Source organism: Equus asinus, chromosome 14 (genome assembly GCF_041296235.1).
Source record: "Equus asinus isolate D_3611 breed Donkey chromosome 14, EquAss-T2T_v2, whole genome shotgun sequence".
Lineage (NCBI taxonomy): Eukaryota > Metazoa > Chordata > Mammalia > Perissodactyla > Equidae > Equus > Equus asinus.
The window spans coordinates 33,428,938-33,455,764 of record NC_091803.1 but is presented as its reverse complement, the minus strand read 5'-3'; the positions used below and the strand labels follow the sequence as shown (position 1 = coordinate 33,455,764).

At 35.1% G+C, this 26,827-nt stretch overlaps 1 protein-coding gene across 3 annotated transcripts in view; it reads left to right on the top strand.

Moving 5' to 3' along the window:
- Positions 1-26,827, top strand: part of LOC106841750 (phospholipid-transporting ATPase ABCA3-like) — a 205,466-nt gene that overhangs the window by 170,739 nt on the left and 7,900 nt on the right. For all 3 annotated transcript variants that reach the window (XM_070484799.1, XM_070484800.1, XM_014857904.3), the window contains 6 exons: positions 211-430; positions 12,204-12,365; positions 15,077-15,252; positions 18,031-18,156; positions 18,382-18,576; positions 26,511-26,698. In XM_070484799.1, the coding sequence (XP_070340900.1) occupies positions 211-430; positions 12,204-12,365; positions 15,077-15,252; positions 18,031-18,156; positions 18,382-18,576; positions 26,511-26,698 (1,067 nt within the window). The remainder of the gene's footprint in view (positions 1-210; positions 431-12,203; positions 12,366-15,076; positions 15,253-18,030; positions 18,157-18,381; positions 18,577-26,510; positions 26,699-26,827) is intronic.

Below are 26,827 nucleotides of genomic sequence, written 5' to 3'. Positions count from 1 at the left end.
AGAAAAGCGAGTAGAAGGGTTCTGCTCATTAATGAGGAAAAAGTGGAAGTATTTCACAATCTTGCTCACAGACAAAATTATTTGATTAATAAATAGTTCTGTGTTCTAATAAAGGAAGATTTTTCTTTCTGTAAGTTTTTAGACTTGAGTTATTAGGCATTGTATAGTTTTCTTAACTTTGACTTTACTTCTGTACTCTCTGTGTCTCAGGTGGTGTTCATAGCCTGCGGATTGGATTTATTGATCAAGGATTACCACTTTCTGGACACATTTCTCATCTTCATGCTGTTTGGCTGGTCTGTCATTCCCTTCTTGTACCTGATAAGTTTCCTGTTTTCCAGTAATACCAGTGCCTACATCAAGCTCGTCCTGTTTAACTACTGTGCAGGACTTTTCGGTATAATAGCGGATTTTATAATCACAAACAGGGGTAAGGACTTCACACAATTTCTCCTTTCCAGGGAATAAATAAAGAGAAATGGGCTTGAAGATAAGAACATTACAAAGTTGTTTGGTTCTTGGTATCTGGGAAAAACTTATGCTAGTTGTAATTTAATAAGCTTTTATTAAGTGTCACTAATATGATAGGCATTATGTTGGGTACAGTGCAAAACAAATTATGACTCTAATGTTTTAACTAACCCAATCCCCTTGCTTCAGGCCTTGTTTGCCCAGTATTTGTAGAATGTTTATCTTTTCATTTTCCTCCTTTGATTTTGAAGTTAAGGGGAGATTGACTGGACTGGCAATGATCACAAATATTTCTTAGAAGACAGACTGCTGCCACTCCTTTATTAAATCATCCTATAAACTTTAATTTGATCTGTTTTAAGTAATTCAATCAATCTTGGTCTTGTGGAGACTGAGAGGAATAGGCTTCCAACCCATTTTCTGACCTTAGGTCTTGCCTTCCTAAAAAGAATTCCCTGAGTTAGTTGAAGACCTTTTTTAATACTTCTCTTCAAGGGAGAATATTAAGCCATATGAGAAAGAATTGATCTCTGAATAGTAGACTAAGAAATACGTAGGAGGATTTGTGCTTTGATGTTCATTCCTGAATTAATTGCATTGCTGTCAATTAGTCTCTAATTGTTTCTAAACCAATAGTATTAGTTTTCTGTTGCTACTGTAACAAATTACCACAAACTTAGTAAATTGCACAAATCTATTGTCTATAGCTCTGTAGGTCAGAAGTCTGACATGGGTCTTATTGGACTAAAATCAAGGTGTCTGCAAGGCTGGCTTCATTTCTGGAGGTCTTAGGGGAGAATTTATTTCCTTGCTTATTTGGGTTGCTGGCAGAAATTCAGTGCCTTGAAATTATAGGCCGGATATCAGGTTTTGTAAAGTTGGTATTTTTCCTGTCTTAAATTTTTGATAGAGCTTACCATTAAAAACCTCAGGGCCTGGAGTTTTCTTTGTGGCAAGTTTTGTTATTAATTGTAAATTTCATTTCTTCATGATATAGGGCTATTAAGATTTCTTATGACACTTTTGACAAGTTATCTTTTTTCAAAGAAGTTTTACATTTCATCTATGTTTATAAAACTATTGGCATAAAGTTGTTCATAACATTCCTTTATGAAATCCTTTAAGGTCTACAAATAAATATTGATATCTGCTTATTCATTCCTGATATTGCTGTATTCGCTCATTCTCTCCCAACCTTTCCTCATCATTAATCTTGTTAGGATTTTTACCAATTTTTAAATCTTTTCAAAGTGCTATCTTTTGGTTTTGTTAATATTGTCTATTTTTTGTGTTATATTTTATGGATTTCTGTTCTTATATTTATTTTCCTTCCCTCCTATTAAGTTGGAATTGTTATATTTATTCGATCTTTGTAAGGTCAAATATTACATGATTTTAAACCTTTCTTCTTTGGAATACATAAGCATTTAAAGCTATAAAATTCCTTCTAAGTACTGTTTTAGTTGCATCCCACAAATTTTGATATGTTGTATTTTCATTATTGAGTTATAAATATTTTATAATTTCTACTTGACTCACATTGTTTACCAAATATTTGATGACTTTCTAGATTTTTTAAATTGATTTCTTATTTATTTCCATTGTGGTAAAAAATAGACCTCAATCAATATTTCAGTAACTATGCTCAAGGACACCTTCACTGCTCAATCACCACTGGTCTTAAGTACAGAAAATGTCTGTGTGCCACTCATGGCAGTCCTAGATCTAAAAGACCCTAAAAGATTAGATATTTACTGGAACATCTTCATGGGATACCTGAGAGCTCTTACTCAGCGTGCCTGCATATCACGTCACATAAAACACTTATGAAATACATACTAAGTCTGACCTCCTCTAAGGATTAGGTGTTTTCCAAGAAGTAACTTTAGGATGGTTGGTTTGGGATGATTTCTGTTCACTTTCATTGGAAGAATAGAATTGTAACTTAACAGTGTTCTTTATTTTTTCAGAAACAAAGGCATGCTAAATAATGTTCTCTGAAGAGAGTTATGCACACAATTTAAAGAGAACCATAAATGCAAAATAATCTTCAGTCACTATAAATTCAGCATCCTGATGCTCAGAGCATTATTATATATTTGCTTAAAATGAGAGATGGTTAAGAGGTGGTCTTTGAGCAAGAGAGGAACATTTCCTATTTATTCCATAAAATTTAATGGCCTTTCGTAAATGTCACATTGGAATTAAATAGCCACCTGGAAATCTAGATAGCCTTATGGAAGGATTTTCTAGAGGCTGTATTTATTTTTTTCTACTTTATAACCTCTACAGAAACAATGTTATAGGTATGAAGAAGCACTGGGAATATTTTGCCAGGATCTCTGTTGGGTTGAGAGTTGCTTTTCAAAATCTTTGTTTGCATTAGGAGTGTTTGAAGAGACTGGAGACCTGCAGACAGAAGGATTACCTTTGGCTAAGCCACTCTTGGTTCTTATATCCTAGACATGACTCCTCATCTCCTGATAGAGTATCCTCATCTATAACAGAGGAATAATACTACACACTTCACAAACTTGTGAAAATTAAATGATTAAGATACACAATCTCCGTTATATGTGGACTCTAAAAAACTTGAGTATGTAGAACCAAAGAGTAGAACAGTAGTTACCAGTGGCAGTCAGATAGAGGAAATGGGGAAATGTTGGTCAAAGGGTACAAAGTTACAGTTGTGTAGGATGAATAAATCTAGAGATCTAATGTACAGCATAATGACTGTAGTTAATAATTCTGTATTGAATACTGGAAATTTTCTAAGAGAGTAGATTTCAGGTGCTCTTATCACACAAAAATGGTAATTATGTGAAGAAAAGATATGTTAATTAGTTTGTCTATAGTAATTTCACTATGTATATAAAATCATTATGTTATATAGCTTAAATATATACAACTTTTATTAAAATCTTAAAAAAATGGGAGAGCTTTAAAAGTAAAAAAAGACATCAGAAACTGTCAGAACCAACCCTGTCAGAACTCTGGAAAATGGTCAAAAGTTTATGACAACCAAGCAAATGCTTAATCAAGAAAAAGAACCTTAAAACAATAGGAAAGATTTGTGGCATTTTTACATGTACTTGCCTGACTCCCTCTCCAGCTTGGCAGCAGTCGTGAAGGCACAATCCATGCTCCCCATGTGAGACATTCGTACTTAGTTCCAGAGGGAGCAGAGCAGACCTTCTCCACAAATTTTGGTGTAGATCTGTTCTAATCTGTCTGGGAGTTAACTGAAGAACTGAGGTGAGGTACTCATCTCGGTTTCAGCTAGCTCAGAACTCACCAGGCATGAAAAGCAATGAACATTGCTAAAAAATGTTGTAACGTAGATAAACAACTCTCAGGTGCTTGACGAAAAAGATTACACTTGAGGCATAAAATATACTGCCTAAGGCCAGTGACAAAAACCCAGAGAGAGGTTCTTTGGGAAATTAGGGCATTCAAAAGCAACTATGTATACGGGGAAATTTTAGACAGCCACACACATGCCAAGGGCAAGATACTTGCTCAGAAAGAACCTGTGAAGACCATAAGCTTTCACTTTGGGCTGATTCCTAGGGTCAGTGAAAGTCTGTCTAAGTGTTGGAGGAGGGCTCCAGCACAAAGTCTTCTAAGAATGGTAGGGCTTTGGATCCAGACATTTAAGGAAATTTCTGTCAAAAAAGCTAAGGAATAGAGACTTCAGGGACCACAAATGACAAGAAGTAAAGTCTCCATGAAAGTATTTGGGAAAGTCATTAGACACACAGACTACTACAGCCTTTAGCAATTGAAAAAAAAAAACAAAAACAACCCAAAGAACAGCACACCCTAGGGAAGGAGGAGAAACTGTTTTCCAGAGTTAGAATATTATAATATTCAAATATCCATTTTTCAAAAAAGTTCACAAACTATACAAAGAAAGAGGGAAGTATGGCCCATTCAAAGGAACAAAATCAGTAGAAACTGTCCCTGAGCAAATTCAGACAAAGAAAACATATGCCTAAAATATACTTGAAGACCTAAGGGAAATGACGTAAAAAAAAAACCTAAACAAAAACTAAAGGTAACCATGAGAATGATGTCTTACCAAATAGAGATTAACAACAAAGAGATGAAAGTTATAAAAAATAACCAAATAGAAATTATGGAGAACCAAACATAAATTTTAAAATACAATAACTGGAATGAAAAAATTCAGTGGAGGGGTTCAACAACAGATTTCAGCAGGTAGAAGACAGACTCAGTGAACTTGGAGAGTGGACAATTGAAAATATTGAGTTTGAGGGGCAGACAGAAAAAATAATGAAGAAAAGTGAACAAAGCCTGAGGGACCTTTGAGACACCATCAAGTAGACCAGCATATATTTTATAGGGGTCCCAGAAGGAGAAGAGAGAGAAAAGTAGGCAGAAAGAATATTTCAAGAAATAGAAAGAAAATTTCAAGAAATAATAGCCAAAAACTTCCCAAATTTGATGCAAGACATGTATCTACAAATCCAAGCTCAGTGAACTCCAAGTAGGATACATTATAATCAAACTGTAAAAAGACAAAAGAGATCTTGCAAACAGCAAGAGAGAATCAACTTATCAAGTACAAAGAATTCTCAATAAAATTAATAGTAGATTTCCCATTAGGATCCAAAGGGACCAGAAGACAGTGGGATAAAGTACTTAAAGTGCTAAAAGAAAAATAACCTGTCAATCAAAAATTGTATATCCAGCAAAACTGTCCTTCAAAAATGTAGAAGAAAGTAAGACCTTCCCAGATTTAAAAGAAAGAATAAAAAGCTGAGGAGGCCCATTACCACTCAAACTGCCTTACAGGAAATGCTATAGGGAGTCTTTCTGGATGAAATGAAGTGACACTGGATAGTAACTTGAAGCCATATGAAAAAATAAAGATATCCAATAAAGATAATTAGCTATATGAGCAAATAAAAAAGTAAATGTTATTGTACTTTTGGTTTATAACTTTACACCTGGAAGAACTAGGAGAACGAGAGAAAACTAAAGGTGCAGCTGGCAGAATGAAGGAAACAGTAAAAATTAGAGTAGAGAGAAATGAAAGAAAAAATAGGAAAACAAAATCAGCAAAACCAAAAGTAGATTCATTGAAAAGATCAACAAAACTTGAAACCTCTAGCTAGACTGACTAAGAAAAAAAGAGAGAAGATGGAAATAACTAAAATCAGAAGTGAAAGGGAGGACATTACTACTAATTTTCTAGAAAGAAAAGGAGTATAAGATAAGACTATGAACAATTGTACACCCAAAATTAGATAACTGAGATGAAATCAACAAATTCATAGAACATAAAAATGATCTAAATTGACTTGAGAAGAAATAGAAATTCTCAATAGACGTCTAACAAGTAAAGAGATTGAAGGAATAATGAAAAACCTCCCAACAAAGAAAAGCCCAGGATCAGAGGTTCACTGCTGAGTTCTACCAAATTTTTGAAGAAGACTTAACATGATTTCTTCTAAAACTCTTCCATAACTTATTTTATGAGGCTAGCATTATCCTGTAAAAAAGCCAGATAAAGATATCACAAGAAAATAAAATTAGAGGCCAATATCCCTTATGAATGTGCATGCAAAAGTCCTCAACAAAATAGTAGCAAACCAAATCCAACAGCAATTAAAAGGATTACACCATGACCAAGAGGCATTTTCCCAGAAATGCAGGGGTGTTTCAACAACAGAAAATAATGCAATGTAATAAACCCCATTTAAATAATTTTAAAAACCACATGATCATTTCAATTCATTCAGAAAAGGCATTTGACAAAGTTCAACATGCTTTCATGATAAAACACCCAAATAATTAGAATAGAAGGTAATTTCCTCAGAATGATAAAGGATTTTTATGAAAAACCCGTAGTTATACTCAATGTTGAAAGACTGAAAGCTTTCTGCCTAAGATCATGAAGAAGACAAGCATGCTTCCTTTAATCACTGCTATTCAACATTGATCTGGAAGTTCTAGCCAGAGGAATTGGATGCAAAATGAAAATTTTGGACCATCTAAATTGGACAGAAAGAACCAAAACTATTGCTAGTCACAGATAGCATGATCTTATGTATAGAAAATCCCAAACAATCCACAAGACTATTACTACAGCTAATGAAAAAAATAAGCAAAGTTTCAGGTTATGAGATTAATACACAAAAATCAGTCGTGTTTCTATACACCAACAATGAACAACTTGAAAATGAGTTTAAGAAAGCAATTCCATTTATAATAGCATCTAAAAGAATTACTTAGGAAAAATTCTGACCAAGGGGGTAAAAAATTTGTGTGCTGAAAACTACAAAACATTGCTGAAAGAAATTAAAGAGAATCTAAGTAACTGGAAAGACACATGTGTCCATGGATTAGAAGACTTAGCAATGTTAAGATGACACTACCTAAAGCTATCTACAGATTCAACACAATCCCAATAAAAATTCTAACAGCATTTTTTCTGCAGAAATGAAAAAGCCAATCCTCAAACTCATATGGAATTGTGATGGACCCAGAATGACCAATCTAGAAAAAACTATCTAGAAAAAGAATAAAGTTAAAGATCTCAGACTTCATGACTTCACAACTTACAGCAATTAAAACAAGTACTGGCACAAGGACATACATATAGACCAATGAAATAGAATAGAGAGCCCAGAATTAAATGCTCACATATATGGTAAATTAATTTTCTACAAGGTGCCAAGACCATTCAATGGGGGAAAAGACAGTTTTTTCAACAAATACCACTGTGAAAACTAAATATCCACATCAAAAGAGTGAAAGTTGGATCCTATCTGATACCATACATAAAAATTAACTCAACATATATCAATGACCCACATATAAGAGCTGAAACCATAAAGCTCTTGGAATAAAAAGGGGTAAATCTTCGTAACTTTGGATTTGGCAGTGAATTCTTAGACATGACACTGAAAGCACAAGCAACAAAAGAAAAAGTATATAAACTAGATATCATCAAAATAAAAAATTTTTACATATGAAAGAATATTATCAAGGAATTGAAAAGAAACCTACAGATTGGAGAAAATACTTGAAAATCATGTATCTAGTAAAGATCTTGTATGTAGAAAATATAACGGACTCATAACTCAACAACAAAAAGACAAATGTCTAAATAAAAAAATGTGCGAAGAACTTGAGTAGACATTTCTCCAGGGAAGATATACAAATGGCCAAGAAGTACATGAAAAGATGCTCAACATCATTAGTCCTTAGGGAAATGTAAATCAAAACAAGAATGAGATACTACTTCACACCCATTATGATGGTGATTATTTTTTTAAAAATGACATGTTTTGGCAAGAACGGGGAGAAATTAGAAACCCTGTGCATTACTTGTGGGAATGTAAAATGGTGACACTACTGTGGGAAAGAGTCTGGGAGTTTTTCTAAAGGTTAAAGATGGAACTACCATATGACCTAGCAATTCTACTCCTGGGTATGTAGTGAAAAAAATTTAAATCAAGGACTCAAAAAGATATTTGTATACCAGTGTTCATAGGAGCATTATTCATGATAGCTAAAAAGTGGGAACAATCCAAGTGTCCATTAACAGATAAATGGATAAACAAAATGTGGTGCATATATACAATGGAATATTATTCAGCCACAAAAAAGGAATAAAATTTTTATATATGCCACATCATGGATGGAACTTGACAACATTATGCTAAGTGAAATAGGCCAGACATAGGAGGACAAATATTGTATATTTCCACTTCCTAGAATAGGAAAATTCATATAGACAGAAGTAGAATAAAGGTTACCAGAATAGGGGACAGGAAAGCAGGGAGAGTTATCATTTAATGGGTACAGAGTTTTTGTTGGGAAGAATGAAAAAGTTTTGGGTATAGGTAGTGGTGATAATTATACAATAATGTAAATATATTTGTTGCCTGTATTGAATATATTTATTGTACTGAATTGTACACTTACAAGTAGTTATAATGATAAATATGTATATTTTACAATTTAAAAAGATATATGAACAACTATATGCCATTGATTTTTTTGTAGACACATAGATAAGATTAAGGATATTACTTTCATTTCCAAGTTTTTATAATGCACAGATTTTAAATTTTAAAAAATACTTTTTTCTTTTGCATTAGTGAGATGATCATGTAGTTTTTCTGCTTAATGTGGTGATATTCAATAATTAATTTTTAATGTTAAACCAACTCCGTATTCCTGTAATAACCAAACTTGGTTGTATTATCCCTTATTATATATTTCTGGATCCAATTTGTTAATAGTTTATAACAAAATTTTGTGTTAATGTCCGTGAGACAGACTGACCTGTAATTTTCCTTTCTTATAACGTTCTTAGATTTTGATAGCAACATTATGCTGGCCTGATATAAAAAGTTAAGGAATAGTCCTTTGCATTCACTAAAAGATTTTTTCATATAAGGTTGGTGTTATCTAAAGATTTCCATTTGCATTTGGGCATGAATCAAGGATGCTATCTGTCATTTCTATGTTCAACATTGGACTTAAGGTTTTAGTCATTGCAATAAGCAAGAAAATAAAGTTGTAAGGACTGGAAAAAGAAGGAATAGAATGTCATTATTTGCAGATGACATTTTTGTGTACATAGAAAATCTAAAATAATTACAGATAACCTGTGCAAACTAGTGACTGAATTTTGCAAGGTTAGTGATATAATTGATATACAAAAATAGGTTTTATTTAGAAAATGAAATTTAAGAAGATAACCACTAAAATGGTTAAGAAGATACCACTAAAACTCACATAGTCAGAAATAAATCTAATGATGTGCAACATTTATACCATCCAAGATGACAAAACTTTACTGATTTTCTACTACCTACAAACGTGGAGGAACTTATATCAGACCAATCCTCCAACACTTAACAATTATAAACTATGGACCAATTTTTAAAAAGTTGAATGTACTTCACAATGACTAAAAGTAGGCAGAAACTAGAAGGGAGTTCACACTTGGAATGAAAAAGTGTGAGTTTCTTATTTTTATTGCTTTTATCCTAAGGACAGGCTATAATTTGGAGGTATGGCATAGCTAAAACCCAGATCATTACACTGGTACATTCTTATAAACTTTTAAGGAAAAAAAATACCAATACTATACAAAATATTTTCGAAAATAAAGGAAGAGAGAATATTTCCCAACTCATTTCATTAGGTTAGTAAAAACTAACAGAACCATACATTTGGAATTTGAGAAATACACATAAAAGTAACTAGACAAAGAATAAACCAAACATATATATATATTATTATATTTATTATATTTATTATATATATTATATATTATATATATAACAGGTTAGTGGTTACCAGAGGAGAAGGGGGTTGGGGGTGAGCAAAAGGGGTAAAGAGGCTCAGAAGTAGGGTGACAGATAAAAATTAGACTATTGGTGTGAGCACGATGCAGTCTATACAGAAACTGATAAACAATAATGTACCTCTGAAATTACATAATGTTATAAACCATTATGACCTCAATAAAATAATTGAAAAAAATATAAAAAATCAGAATAAATCCAAGAAAAGTAGAAGGGATTACATAATATGGATAAGAGTAGAAACTAAAGAAACAGGAAACAAAAATAAAAGAGAGCACTAGAAGAGCCAAAGATTGGTTCTTTGGAAAGATTATAACGTTGACACGACTCTGGTAATTTAATAAAGAAAACAAAAGGTCCAAATAAACAGTCTTAGGAATAAAATGGAGACATAAATATAGATGCTGCAGACATTAAAAGAGACAAGATGATTTGATAAATAATTTTAAGATGACACGTTTGAATATTTAGAATAATTAGATAGAATTGTATAAAAAATAACTTCCCAACACTTTATCAAGAAGAATTATAAAATGTAAATGGTCCTATGAACCATTAAAGAAATTAATTGTTAGTTAAAAATCTTTCTACAAAGAAAACATGAGGCCCATATTGCTGTATTAGTAAGTTTTATGAAATATGTGAAAAATAGAATTCTAATCTAATACAAACCCTTTTAGAGACCGGGAGGAAAAATAGCCTCTCTATTCATTCTACGAAGTTAGTATAACTTTGACATTATACATAGAAAAGAATAGAAGAAAAGAAATTTAGAATTAATAAAAGAAAGGAAAAAGTAATTCATTATAATCAAACTGGATTTTTCCTAGTAATGCAGAGTAGACTTAATGGACTAATAATAAGACTCAGAAAGTCTATTAATGCAATGCATATTAATAAATTAATAGGGGAAAATCTTGATATATGCAAAAACATCCAATGGTGATTCATAATAACATTTCTTAATAAGTAGGAAAAATCTTCCATATCTTTGTAAAGGGTATTTGCAAAAAATATACAACAAATATTGTACTCGGTGCTGAATCATTTAAAACATTCCCTTTAAAATCCACATTACACCTAAGGTCCTGGTCAGTGCAGTAATAGGTACAAATAAAGGAGATGAGATTAGAAAGGAAGAAACTAAACTCATTATTCAGAGATGATGTGAAAATCAAGACACTTTTATCAGAAATATGGAGAATGTATAAGAAGGCAATCCAAAACAGCAGACAGCAGGTTGACTTTTCTCTAGACCGTGTAGAGAGACTTAGTATTCAGCCATTATGCACAAGATGGCCACACTCTTTACGATTTGTATTCAATCTAGTTGGTTGTTATTCTACTCTTATTGGTCAATACACATGCTGAACTGGAAGATAAATATTTTTAAATAGTATTCATGCATTTACAACACATTTTTCTCGGTTTTTATCTTCCCACTCCACTCATATGGTGTCCTTCAACAATTTGTCAGCTAGGGAATTATATTACTCTTTATCCAGGAAGATTGTCCTTTACTCCTTAGAGGTGAGAGAATATTTATGTACTCTATAGAGAGAGGCTAAAATACTTTATAACATTAGTCACTTGTTATTTTTGGCATCTACTCAAGTGACCAATCGATGTCCAGAATTCTTTCCAGCTACCAGAGTATATGTATATACACCGTTTGTTACCCTCTTTGAGGCAGGCTTGGTATGACTTTACCACTTCGAAAATTTATGTCTTAGAAATTCACTCATCCTCTATCACCCTTGGTTGGCCACTTCTCTTTTGCCCAAGTCTTTCAAATATGATTTTTGCTCAGACATATAATTTTATCTTTAGTCCCCAAAATCTGAACTCAGTCTTGAAGTCCTACAATGACAATTCATAACGTTAACTCTTAACCATATTTTATATTTCTTTATATATATTCATCAACTATTATACACATTAATATCTAGAGAAACCTCAGTTAGCTTTAAGCATAGGTCTCTGAGATGTTATCTCCTTTCAAGGGATAAAATATTTCTTATCTCTTTCCCACTATTGAGTCCTAGGCCAAATTTCCTCTTCCAACTGTGTCTTTATTATCATGTAGGACAAGAAATAATCAGTATGGGTTTCCTGTTCACCTCAGGTGACAAGAAGATAGATTATATGAATATCAACTTTCTCCAAACGATTTTCCAATGCTGTAATTATAAACACAAACTATGCTGCAAGACCTCATGGATTGTATACTTAGTGGCAAGATTTTAGAGTTTTTTGAGTATAGTAGTATGGCTTTGTAATTTTCTCAGTTTGATTTGATCAACTGGAGGGAGATTTTGTTTTCCTGGGGCAATTCATTTCATATCAAGCATGTTAATATTATCATCCTTTTAATAACAGACAGGGAAGCTGCTTCTAAAAGTCTCCTGCTTAGAGGATTGATGGTGATACCCATGCATAACCTTGGGATGAGCATTAGCAAATACTATGATATCCAGGAGAGGAAGGTGCTGTGTTCCTCAACAAGCACTCCTCCTGCCCACCTAAATTGTGATAAAATAGGTAAGTATCTGGGGCTCTCCAAGGCTCATTAGAGTTACTATTAGTTAGTTACTTACTGCATTTGAATAGCTCTACCTACATTATTTTGAATCTTCACAATAACTAGTCGTTATGTGTTGTTATCCTCACTTTAAGAAAACTAAAGCTTATACAAAATTGAATCACTTACTCTATGTCACACAGCTTATACAAGTTAGAGCTAAGATTCAAAGCTTATATGCATAATGCATTTTCTCATGGGAAAGAATCTCCATGGATGAATGGATAAAGAAAATGTGGCATATATAAACAATAGAATATTATTCAGCCATAAAAAGGGAAATCTTGCTATTTGAGACATATGGATACACCTTGAGGGCATTATGCTAAGTGAAAATAAGTCAGTCAGAGAAAGACAAATACCATATGATCTCACATGTATGTTGAATCTAAAAAACAAACAAACAAACAAACAGCCTGAACTCATAGATACAGAGAACATATTGGTGGTTGCCAGAGGCAGGGGGTGTGGAGTGTGCAAAATGGGTGAAGGGGGTCAAAAGGTACAGTTATAAAATAAATAAGTCATGGGTATGTAATGTACAGCATGGTGACTATAGTTAATAATACTGTATTGTATATTTGAAAGTTGCTGAGAGAGTATCTTAAAAGTTTATATCACAAGAAAAAAATTTGTAATTGTGTGGTGATGGCTGTTAACTAGTCTTATTGTGGTGACCATTTTTCAATATACACAAATATTAAATCATTAGGTTATATACCTGAAGCTAATATAATGTTCTATGTCAATTAAATCTCAATTAAAAAAAGACAATCAAAAAATAAGCATGGGTGCTGGCCCCATGGCCGAGTGGTTAAGTTCATGTGCTCTGATTTGGCGGCCCAGGTTTTTGCTGGTTCAGATCCTGGGCGTGGACCTAGCACTGCTCATCATGCCATGCTGAGGAGCATCCCACATAGCAGAGCCAGAAGGACCTGCAACTAGAATATGCAACTATGTACGGGGGGGCTTTGGGGAGAAAGAAGAAGAAGGAAGAAGGAGAAGGAGAAGGAGGGGGAGGGGGAGGGGGAGGATGAGGGGGAGGGGGAGGAGGAGGGGGAGGAGGAGGAGGAGCAGGAGAAGAAGAAGAAGAAGAAGAAGAAGAAGAAGAAGAAGAAGAAGAAGAAGAAGAAGAAGAAGAAGGAGAAGAAGAAGAAGAAAAGAGAGGATTGGCAACAGATATTAGCTCAGGTGCCAATTTTTTTTTAAAAAAGCATAAAAAAAGATTCAAACCTACAGATTCAAGAAACTGGATAAATTACAAATAGATTAAAACCAAAGAAATCTATGCCAAGAGACACTATAATCAAAACTAAAAACAATAAAAACGTCTTGAAAGCAGCTACAGAAAAACGATGCCTTATCTATAAGGGAAAAACAGTTCCCTAATTTATAGAAGATTTCTCATCAGAAGCCATGAAGACCAGAGGAAGTGGCATGTGATTTTCAAGTGCTGAAATACAATAATTTTCAACTCAAAATTCTATATACATAGAAAATATCTTTCAGGAGTGAAGGGGAAATCAAGACATTTTCAGATGAAGGAAATCTACAGGACTTTTGTCACCAGTAGAAACCCTAAAAGAATGACTAACAAAAGTTCTATAAACAAATTAAATGATAAAAGAAGGAATTGTGGAACATCAAGAAAGAAGAAGGAACAACAGAAAGAGTAAAAATATGGGTGAATACAATGTACTTTCTTTCTGCTCTTGAGCTTTCTTGAGTCTGGAAGTTAACACAAAAATGATAACATTGTCTGATAATGTTCTCAATGTATATAGAGAAGATATTTAAGACAATTATAAATGGGGAGGTTAAAGGGATATAAATCAAGTGAAGTTTTCTACACTTCACTCAAACTGGTAAAAGGAAGACACCATGATTGTGATAAGCTACATGTGCACAATGTAATGCCTAGAGCCAACACTGTAAAAGGTACGCAAGGTGATACACTAAAAAAAAAAAAGACAAGATATAATGTAGTTGAATTTTAAAACTAAACAAAAAATATTGCTAGGTATTTTCAATTTGTAAAAATTCATTGAGTCCTATACTTTGGTGAATTTCTATGTATGTATATAATGTTTTAATAAAAAGTTTTTTTAAAAGGGAGAGTTGATCATCTTCAGCTCCTTGATGTGCCTACTGTTTTCCCTATCATGAATTCAGAACTTTTTCTCATAAGTGATTGGAAAAGTGTCAGCTCTTGGGCACCTACAACCTAGTTTAAATGTTACTGTTCCCTTATAGGTAAGAGTGTTTCATATGTAACACATTCCAGGTGATTCTTCTGCCACTGCCCCATACTTTCAGAACCACCATCTGAAGTATTTTTGGGGAAAAAGGTTTTGGGGCAAGAAGAGCCTCTGCTGCTACCCAGTATTCTGGTTCTGGCTATCTGGTTTATATTAGAAATGGATGCCTAGAAGTATAGCAAGACAAAACTTATGGAATTAAAGGTTTTGCTTCCCTTAAAGGATTTTGAAGATATTTTGCATGACATACAAAGTTATTAAACATACCGTTAAATATACTAATTGTGTGCTTATTTGACAACCATTCAATTTGATTCTATAGTACTTCTTGTTTGTTGACTTCTTAGAGTTTTCTCATTGGGTTAATTTTTTAAGTAAGCCTATATCTTTATCTTTGTTGTTGTCATCAACAGCTAAGCTTAACGTATATAGTTTGGATGATGACGCAATTGGAAAATATTTAATTGCAATGGCTGTCACAGGATTTATTTTCTTCCTCATCGTTTTCCTTCTGGAGACTGCTTCATGGACCGTGAAAACCTTTGTGTTTCGCTATATTTTCTTTGCTATCTACAAGAAATTTAATAAGGTGAGTAGCTTATCTCTTAGATATCTCTAAGAAGAAAAGCATATCTCTACACATGCTTTATTACTGGATTTAGGAATAAAAATCAATCCATGTCGATTGGGATCCATGGGAATCACAGATCTTCATCATAATTTGAATTTTGTGGTTTCTAAACATTATGGCCTCTACCAGTCAGAACATGGTATTTTTTTGTAGTTTGATTATAACAGAAAAGCTTTCCCTTGAACATCTCCTGTGTCAGAAAACCATTCCCTCCCCACACTGCCCCTTCACCCTAACTTGGCCCCTGGATAATTCTAACAAACTGCCAGGTGATGTTGATTTTGCTGGCCTGCAGAATGCATATTTGATTGTAAGGCTCTACAGCGGTTGTTCTCACCCTTTGGCAGGTATCAGTCTTCTGTAGGGCTTCTGAAACTACAAATTGCTGGTCTCTGTCCCATGAGTTTCTGATTTAGTGGATCCTAGGTAGGGCCTGAAAACTTGCACATGTAATACATTCCCAGATGATTCTTCTCTCATGCTCTACACTTTGAGAACCACTGTCTGAAGTATTTTCAGAGAAAAGAATATTTTGAGGCAAAATAAACCTCTCTTTTACCAAAATAAAATGAAATTGTATGACTCTCCCATAAGCTAAGACCTCAGTCTAAATTCCTGCCACTCCAGTGTGGTTTTTCTTCACATTGTGCAGCACAGGTCTGACTCTGTAGGTACTCAAGAATCAATGTGTGTGAGGAAGGAATGAATGATGGCACTTAAGTGAGACGTGAAAGGCAGAGAGTATCCAGGATGTGCCTTTAGAGGTGGGACAGATACAGAGCAAAGGCCCAGCCCTGGTGTCATCAGTGGAGCCAGCACCTGGTGTCCAAATCCTATGAAAGTCTCCCATTCAGCTGACCCATTAATCTACAAGATTAAGTAGGGAGTTTCCCAATGGGTGGGAAGAGCCCAGGGATTGGAGAGTCAGGCTAAGTGAGCAAGCAAATAGCTGGTTAGCACCAGCAACATTGCTTATAGGAAGCAAAGTTCAATGCTCAAGGCCGAGGTGATCATACATTCCAAAGATATACCTCAGGAACCTACTATGTGCCTATCACACTAGATGCTGGACAGGACTAAGATTCCTGAGAGGGGTCCAGGAGGAACAAACAGATCCCCAGACTTGGAGGAGAGATGAAAGGAGACCTCCATAGAGATAAAAGAGAAAGGGCTTAGGACCGGGACCAAGTCAGGGCTCAGACATATACCAGCCAATGAAATATGTGCTCTGCTAAAAGGAAATGCAAAATGCTGAAAGTGCATCTAGGTGTCACCAAAACAAGCTTTGCGCATTTGATGACTCTTGAAGAAGTGAGTTCAAGGCAGAGAGGTCAACTTATACACAAACAAGGATATGGGAAACATTCAAGAAGATATTCAGCATGTCTGGAGCCAAGTCCAGGTGTTGACAGGCAGAGCAAGATGATTACAAAAGATGCTAGGAGCCAAAGCAGGAAAGGCCTCACAAGTGCCAGGCTAAGGATCTTGAACTTCATTCTGAGGGCAATAGAGAGTCGTGGGAATGAGGAATTCAATGGCAAAATTATCTAGACTTGGAATTTTCTTTGGGGTAAAGCTTGTAACAATAGTTTCAAATTACATGACATTGGAGTACACAGGGTTTCTATTCTTTTCTTATTTTGTACTTTTGAAGGAATGTGTCAATTTCATCTAAAGAATCAAATGTATTGACAAATTTGTGCACAGTATCTTTTTATTTTGCACTTAACAGCTGTTTGTAGTTTGCGGGTTTTCTTCCCACCACCTTTTATCTTGATTACCCTTGCTAGGATTTTAACCAATTTTATTAATCTCTTCAAGGGAACGACTTTTGAATTTTTGACTTCTCTGTTACCGGTTTTATTTTCTATTTCATTGATTTCTTTTCTTACCTTTATTTTTCTGTCCTACTCTCTTATGAGGCCATAATTTGAGACTAATACCTAAAAAGAATATTACAAAGCAGAAAAATTACAGATGAATCATGCTTATGGACATAGATGCAAAAATCCTTCACAAAAATGTTAGCAATGACTGGTAAGGTTTATTACAGGAATGCAGGGATAGTGAAACATTTTAAGATCAATGACCACACTAATAAAATGTAATTCACTATATTAATAAGGAAAATGAGAAAAACAATGCTATCACCATTTCTATACAAGAGTTTACTGCAGGTCTTAGTGAAATAGGGCAAAAAAAGAAATGATACGCATAAAGCTTTGAAAAAGACGTAAAATTGATTATTTATAAATGGCTGGAGTGTGTACATAGATAATTTAAAGAAATGAAATATTAGAATTAATATTGCTGAATAAAGTCAGTGTAGAAAAATCAGTTATGTATCTATATAAAAGCCACAAACAAAAAGTGAAATGTAAAATGATGCCATTTGAATAGGATAAAAACAAAAATATCTAGGAATAAATCTAATAGAAGTTATGCAATGCCTTTACTGGAAAATTACAAAACACTATTGAGAGATCAAAGAAGACCTATATAAATGAAGGAATATAACATATTGTTGCTTTGGACAACTCAGTCATGGGAAGATGACAGATTTCCTCTAAATTGTCCTAAAGAATCAATGCAATCTCAATCAAAATTCTAGTGGGTATTTTTGTGCATGCATGTGTATATGTGGAAGATGATCAGCTGATTCTAAAGTCTTCATGGAAGACTAGACCAGATGTCTAAAGGACATCCATCTCTATGATTCTTATTTTGAAAATATAGGATAGAGTGGCCAGCGAATTATCTGGGGAATCTGAAGATGAAGATGTACAACGTGAAAGAGAGAGGATCCTGGAGAATGCTCCAGAGTTGCTGAATTCCACAGTGCTTGTTAAGGAACTCACAAAGGTAATGTTATTCAATGGCCAACTTATGATGGTTTTATTCCCTCTAAAGAGCAGGTCACTAGTGTCAAGGACTCACTGTGATTCTTTGGGATCTATGTGTACTCCCCAAATAGAATAGAAGAGTTCTTGTGAAATTGTTTAATGTAGTGGTCCATAGGGGTCTGACATATTGTTTGTGTTTGACCTATAACTATTCTTTACTAAATTGTTTTCCATATTTTTTAAGATATATTTTGCATGGCCAGCCATGTTGGCTGTGAGAAATATCTCTGTTGCAATCCAAAAGGAGGAGTGCTTTGGGTTGCTTGGATTAAATGGAGCTGGAAAAACTACTACTTTCAAAATTTTGACTGGAGAGGAGACTGCTACCTCTGGGGATGTGTTTATTGAGCAGATCAGCATCACCAAAGATCTCCGAAAGGTAAGACAGTATTACTGTCTGAGATGTTAGAAGCATGATGACTTGTATGGTGAAGTTAAGAGGCAGGTCGTGGGAGATGACAGGTAGGAATCTTGGTAGCATTGATATTGATACTGTTGACTCAGCCAGTGGATTCTAGAAAGAGAAATACATTTTTGAGGGGAGGTGGTGAGGCAATAAGAGCAGCCTTACCCTGTGAATCTAGGACAAGATTGTCTTTAGTGTGTTTTGAAACTATTGGAGAGCAAGATAGTGGAATAGGAGGCTTCCATCTTTTCCTCCTTCCATGGATGCACCAAGTAAACTGCCACACAGGGATCAATTCTCTCTGAGAGAAATCTAGGAACTAGTTGAGAGACTCCTACACACCACACAACTGAGAAAATGCCCACACTGAAACGGGTAGGATAAGCTGAGACACACTGGCACCATAAACCCCACTCACAACACAGTGCCTTACATTCAGGAGGGAACCCCCAACTCCCAGCTTCTCCCCGAGGAGTGAAGGGTTTGGGACCACACATCTAGCTCCTCAACTTTTCGGCTGCCATCCAAGGGATTGGCTCTCAAATCACCCAGCTCTTGAGGCTGACAGGACATGGCATTCATGAGTATCCCAGGGCCGCAGAGAACAAAAAGGCAGTTTCAACAGGTGCATAAGCACACGTAGTGGCTATTCCCCATGGCTCACATAAAGCAAGTAGGCCAATATACCCAGCTCCCAGTTTCTTGCCAAAAGGGGCTTGACTGCATATCTAATGTCCCAACATTCCTACCTGCTGCTCACAGGTTAAACTTCAAATTAGCCTGCATCTGGGAGCTGATGGCACAAGCAATTAGTATTCCTCTGGGAGCCTGAATGGGCGTGTGAGCACATCTTCGGCCTTCAGGGCACTGACAGGACTTGGCATGTCCTAATCTCCTAGGGCCACTAACATACTCCATGGTTTGGACAAACACAAAGGTTTAAGAGGCTCTGAGAATCTCTGGCCAAGCTGATTGGTGATTTCATCTGCTACACAACGTCAATCTGTCTACACTGGGCGAGTTGGCTGTCTTATCTAATGCGCAGAAACCAAGTACAGAGAGTCAGGGAAAATGAAGAGACAAGGAAATATGTTCCAAATAAAAAAACAAGATAAATCTCCAGAAAAAAAGACCCTAACAAATGGAGACAAGTGATTTATCTGACAGAGAATTCAAAACAACTATCATAAATATGCTAACCAAGTTGAGCAACAAAGTGAGAACTTCAAGAAAGAGATGGAAGATACATAAAAATACCAAATAGAAATCATAGATCTGAAGTCTTTCACCTCCTTGGTTAAGTTAATGGCTAAGTATTTTATTCTCTTTGATGCTATTGTAAATGGAACTGTTTTTGGATTTTTTCATTGTTGTTGTATAGACATGCAACAGATTTTTGCATGTGGACTTTGTATCCTGCTGTTTTGCTGAATTCATTTATTCTAATAGGTTTTTTATGGAATCTTTAAGGTTTTCTAAGTGTAAGATCATTTCATGTGCAAACGGAGACAATTTTACTTCTTCCTTTTTTATTTGGTTGCCTTTTATTTCTTTTTCTTGCCTAATTGATCTGAATAGGACTTCAGTACTGTGTTGAGTAGGAGTGATGTGAGTGGGCACTCTTGTCTTACTCCTGATCTTAGAGGAAAAGCTTTTACTCTTTCACAGTTGAGTATGATGTGTGCTGTGGGTTTTTCATATGTGGTTTTTATTATGTTGATGCAGTTTCCTTCTATTCCTATTTTGCTGAGTGGTTTTTGTTTGCTTGGGTTTCTTTTTTTTTTTTTTTTTAAAGATTTTATTTTTTCCTTTTTCTCCCCAAAGCCCCCCGGTACATAGTTGTGTATTCTTCGTTGTGGGTTCTTCTAGTTGTGGCATGTGGGACGCTGCCTCAGCGTGGTCTGATGAGCAGTGCCATGTCCGCGCCCAGGATTCGAACCAACGAAACACTGGGCCGCCTGCAGCGGAGCGCGCGAACTTAACCACTCGGCCACGGGGCCAGCCCCTTGCTTGGGTTTCTTTGATTTTCACTTTTTATTAAGATTATGATAGTTTACAACCTTGTGAAATTTCAGTTGTACAGTATTGTTTGTCAGTCGTGTTGTAGGTGCACCACATCACCCCTTGTGCCCACCCCTCACCGCCCCTTGCCCCTGGTAACCACTAATCTGTTCTTTTTGTCTACATGTTTAACTTCCACATATGAGTGAAGTTATACAGAGATTGTCTTCTGGCTTATTTCACTTAACATAATACCCTCAAAGTCCATCCATGTTGTTATGAATGGGACGATTTTATCCTTTTTTATGGCTGAGTAGTATTCCAGTGTGTGTGTGTGTGTGTGTGTGTGTGTGTGTGTGTGCGCGCGCACGCACGCGTGTGTGTGTGTGTATCTTCTTTATCTATTCATCAGTTGATGTGCACTTAGGTTGCTTCCACATCTTGGCTATTGTAAATAATGCTGCAATGAACAAAGGAGTGCATGGGACTTTTGGAATTGCTGATTTCAAGTTTTTTGGATAGATATGCAGTAGTGGGATGGCTGGGTCATATGGTATTTCTACTTTTAATTTTTTGAGAAATCTTCATACTGTTTCCCACAGTGGCTGCACCAGTTTGCATTCCCACCAGCAGTGTATGAGGGTTCCTTTTTCTCCACAACCTCTCCAACATTTGTCCCTTTTTGTTTTGGTTATTTTTGCCATTCTAAGGGTGTTGAATTTTGTCAAGTGCTTTTTCTGCATCAATTGAGATGATCATGTGCTTTTTTCCTTCATTCTGTTAATGTAGTGTATTACATTGATAGATTTTCATATGTTGAGCCATCCTTGCATTCCAGGAATTAATCCTTCTTGGACATGGTATATAATCCTTTTAATATGCTTCTGAATTTTGTTTACTACTATTTTGTTGAGGATTTTTACGTCAACATTGATAAGGATATTGATCTGTACTTTTATTTTCCTGTAACATCTTTGTCTAGCTTGAGTATCAGAGTAATGCTGGCCTCATAGAAGGAGTTAGGAAGTGTTACCTCCTCTTCAGTTTTTTAGAAAAGTTTGAGGTGGATTGGTATTAGTTCTTTATTTTATTATTTTTTTAAAAATCATGATATTTATTTATTTATTTTTTGAGGAAGATGAGCCCTGAGCTAACTACTGCCACTCTTCCTCTTTTTGCTGAGGAAGACTGGCCCTGAGCTAACATCCATGCACATCTTCCTCTATTTTATACATGGGATGCCTACCACAGCATGACTTTTGCCAAGTGGTGCCATATCTGCACCCGGGATCTGAACCAGCGAACCCCGCGCTGCCGAAGTGGAACTTGCGAACTTAACTGCTGTGCCACCATGCCGGCCCCTGGTATTAGTTCTTTAAATGTTTAGAATTCACCAGTGAAGCCATCAGATCTATGGCCTTTTTTTTTTTTTTTTTTTTGGTCAGATTTTTGATTGCTGATTGAATCTCCTTACTAGTATAGGTCCATTCAGATTTTCTATTTCTTCATGATTTGATCTTGGTAGGTTTTATGTTTCTAGAAATTTGTGCATTTCCTCCAGATTATCCAATTTCTTGGCATTCAGTTGTTCATTGTACTCTCTTATAGTCCTTTTCTTGTAGTAATATTCTCGCTTTCATTTCTGATTTTAGTAATTTGTCTTCTCTCTATTTTTTCCCAGTGTAGTTAGCTAGAGTTTTGTCAATTTGGTTGATCTTCTCAAAGAACCAACTTGAGTTTCGTTGATTTCTCTATTGTTTTTCTGTTCTCTAGTTCATTTATCTCTGTTCTACTCTTTATTTTTTCCTTCCTTCTGCTAGTTTTGTGTTTAGTTTCTTCTTTTTCTGTTTCCTTGAGTTGTCAAGTTAGATTGTGGATTTGAGATCTTTCTTGTTTTTTAAAGTAAGTGTTTAAAGCTATAATTTGCCCCTCAGCACTGCTTTCACTGGGCCCTGTATGTTTTGGTATGTTTTGTTTTCATTTTCATTTATCTCTAAGTATTTTCTGATGTCCTTAGTGATTTCTTCTTTGAGCCATTGTTTAAGAGTTTGTTGTTTAATTTACACATATTTGTGAATTTTCCAGTTTTACTTTTGTAATTGATTTCTAACTTCATCCCATTGCAGTTGAGAAGGTACTTGGTATGATACCTACCTTTTAAACCTATGGAGACAATTTATGGCCTAACGTATATTCTATTCTGGAAAATGTCCAATTTACACTTGAAAAGAACACATATACTGTTGTTGCTCTGCATATGTCTGTTAAATCTAGTTGGTTAATTGTGTTTTTAAGTCCTTGATTTCCTTATTTGTCTTCTGTCTGGTGGTTCTATCCTTTACAGAGAGTGAGATATTGAAGTATCCAACTAATACTGTAGAACTATCTATTTGTCACTTCATTTCTGTCAGTGTTTGCTTCATATATCTTACAGTCTGTTATTAGGTGCACAGAGATTGATCATTGTTATATCTCCTTGCTGCATTGAAACTTTTATTAATATATTATGTCCTTCTATGTCTCTTGTAATCTTTTTTTTTAAATTTAAAGCTTATTTTGTCTGATATTAGTATAGCAACCCTGTTCTTTTGGTGACTATCTGCATGAAATATCTTTCTCCATCTTCCCACTTTCAATATATTTGTGTTTTTGGATCTAAATTGAGTCTCTTGTAGATAACATATAGTTGGTCATGTGTATCTAACCATTCTGCCAATCTCTGTCTTTTGATTGGAGAGTTTAATCATATATATTTAAAGTAATTGCCAATAAGAAAGGACTTCCTTCTGTCATTTTGCTATTATTTTCTACATGCCTTATAGCTTTTTTGTACCTTATTTTATGCATTACAGTCTCCTTTTGTGTTTAGTTGATTTTTGTAGTGAAATGTTTAAGTTCCTTTCTTGTATCCTTTTGTGCATATTCTATAGCTATTTTCTTTGTGGTTACCATGGTGATTATATCTTTTAGATCTAATTTAAATATAATTTTATAGTTAAAATTACATCTTTATACATTGTGTGACCAAAAAATAAACTAATATAAACTAATAATTCTTTTAAATGAATTGGTCTCTTAAATTATGTAGAAAATAAAATCTGGATTTGCAAACCAAAGTTACTGTAATAGTAGTTATTAGACTAGTAATTTAAAAAATGTGTTAATCTCTTAAATCATGTAGAAAAAGTCAAGTTATAAACTTTTGTTACAATAATACTAACTCTTATTAATAATAATTGCCTGTATATTTACCTTAATTGAGATCTTTATTTCTTCATGCTGTTTGAGTTATGCTCTAGTGTCCTTTCATTTCACCCTGCAGGACTCCCTTTAGCATTTCTTACAGAGCAGGTCTAATATTAACAAACCCCTTCAGCTTTTGTTTATCTTGGAATGTCTTAATTTCTTGCTTACTTTTGAAGGGCAGTTTTGCCAGATATAGGAATTTTTGTAGAAGTTTTTTCTTTTAGCACTTTGAATATATTGGCCCATTGCCTTCTGACCTTCAAAGTTTCTGATGAGAAATCTGCTCATGATCCTATTGAGAATCACTTGTATGTGATGAGTCTCTTCTTCTTTACTGCTTTCAAGATTCTCTCTTTGTCTTTGATTTTGAAAAATTTTATTTTAATGTGTCTTGGTGTGGGTCTCTTTGAGTTCATCTTTTTTGGAGTCCGTTGAGCTTCTTGGATATTTATGTTCATGTCTTTCATGAAATTTGGGAAGTTTTTAGCCATCATTTCTTCAAATATTCTCTCTGTCCCTTTCTCATTCTCTTCTTATTCTGGCACTCTAACTATGCCTATATTCATCTACTTGATGGTGTTCCACAGGTCCCATAGGGTCTGTCCACTTTTCTTTAATGTTTTTTCTTTTGGTTTCATGGACTCAATAATTTCCATTGTCCTATCTTTTCATCTGCTGATTCTTTCTTCTGCCTACTTAAATCTGCTTTTGAATCCTTCTAGCGAATTTTTCATTTCACTTATTGTACTGAACAGCTCCACAAGTTCCTTTAGTTTCTCTTTAGGTTTTCTATCTTTTTATTGATATTTCCATTTTGTCCATACATTGTTTTCTTGACTTTCTCCACATATTTCTTTCATTCTTCAATCATCTTTAAGACAGTCATTTTAAAGTCTTTCTCTCTTTGTAGATCTACCATCAGATCTTTTTCAGGGGCAGTGCCTCTTGATTTATTTCTTTCCTTTAAATGGGCTGTACTTTCCTGTTTGCACCTCTGTGATCAGAACCAGCAATAAGTTATCAGAGCACAGATGCCCAGTATTCGGAGGACAGGATCATTTTTGCCCACTCTGGATCCCCCGTAGTTGTGTGCAAGCTTCTCGAGGAACATGTGCACAGATGCTGCCATGGTGCTGGGGGTGGAGGATGGTAGCTGCTAGTGTGCTAAGAGCTAAGTGAAACTGATTAAAATTAACCACAATTTACAGTCCAAATCTTCCCCTGGAACTGGCAAGCTTTCAATAGACTCCAGAGTTCCAAAATAGTTCTTGGACAGATTCTGCCAGTGTCATTGTTGTCTAGGTGGGAAGATAAATTCCTGGTGCTTCCTACTCTGTCTTCCCAGAATCTCCTGAATCTGTGTTCTTTTTATAGTGTTATGAGTTAACTACTTAATCATTTATTTAACTCATTTATTACCCTTCATTGTTTAAAGTGGTCTTTTCACTATATCCCACATAATTCAAAATATTTTGCGAGATGTGTTGGGTTCTCTTAACCCATGAATTAAAGGTGTAGTCTTAGAAATTCATTTTTAAATTTGCAAAATAGAGGTTTAAAAAATATTTATTGTTGATTTTTAATTTAATTACGTTCTGGTCAGGAATTTTGTCTGAATATTATATAACTTTTATAATATCTTAAGACTTCCCTTATGAACAATATATGACTGAAATAAGAGCTAGGATCCCAGTTCTGCTCACCTACATCTTAGATGATGCTCATAAATGCATATGGCATATAATAGAGAGACGGAGGGCTCCACTTATAATCCACTCATCTACCACCACTGCCAAAAAGTAGGATGTCACTGAGCCTAACCTACGTATTGCCATTCAGCCTGTCCTTTTATGACACAATTTGATTATGATATCTTGGCATCCCTTGCGACTAAACTAATGAAGACTTTTAGAGAAAAATAAGATCCCAAATTTCCAAAATATCCATCCAATTATTCACACTGGACTTCATACTACTGATTTATATCTCTTTTACTTTTTGAAAGTCGTCAGAGCTTCCTTTAGGCTTACAATGAGCAAAAATTGAGCCAATGGTAGACTAAACTCTATCTCATTCCCCTTTTTCTGTAAATAGGTGTACTGCTTTTATTTCAAGATTATTTTCCATTTATTTCATATATTGGTTATGGACTTATGTAGGGAGATAACTTTATGTTATAGAAATCATCTTGGTCACATACCTTTGTACATTTGTAGTTTTAATACGTGACAACAGCTTACAGTTGCAATGATTCTGTAATCACTGGAGAAAAATTATTTTCAAAAACTCTGTGGGTTCTGGGGCTGGCCCCGTGGCCGAGTGGTTGAGTTCGCCCACTCCGCTGCAGGCGGCACAGTGTTTCGTTGGTTCGGATCCTGGGTGCGGACATGGCACTGCTCATCAAACCATGCTGAGGCAGCGTCCTACATACCACAACTAGAAGAACCCACAACGAAGAATATACAACTATGTACTGGGGGGCTTTGGGGAGAAAAAGGAAAAAATAAAAAAATAAAATAAAATAAAATCTTAAAAAACTCTGTGGGTTCTAACCTCCTTAGAAGTGTGGGCTGGAGAACCTAAGGTCCTCTATGTTGTCTGTATTTACTGTAATCTCAGTGAGGTAATTACTTGTGTCTATTGTTATTCTCTTGTTTTAGGTAAGGTCAAAAATTGGCTATTGTCCACAGTTTGATGCCTTGCTGGATTACATGACTGCTCGGGAAATGATGATCATGTATGCCAGGTTGTGGGGGATACCTGAGAAGCAAATTAATCGTTATGTGAATAAGAGGTTGCAAGCACTGAATCTGGAACCACATGCTGACAAGTTTATCTACACTTACAGGTGAGATATTATACTGGTACTCTCATTGCAGCTAATATTGAGGAGCCTCCCGGTGTTTCTGCTCTTTGGAATGGGCGCCCACAGTTTAACCAGAGCTCCACTGACAAACAGAGGCAATGACTGTAAAAT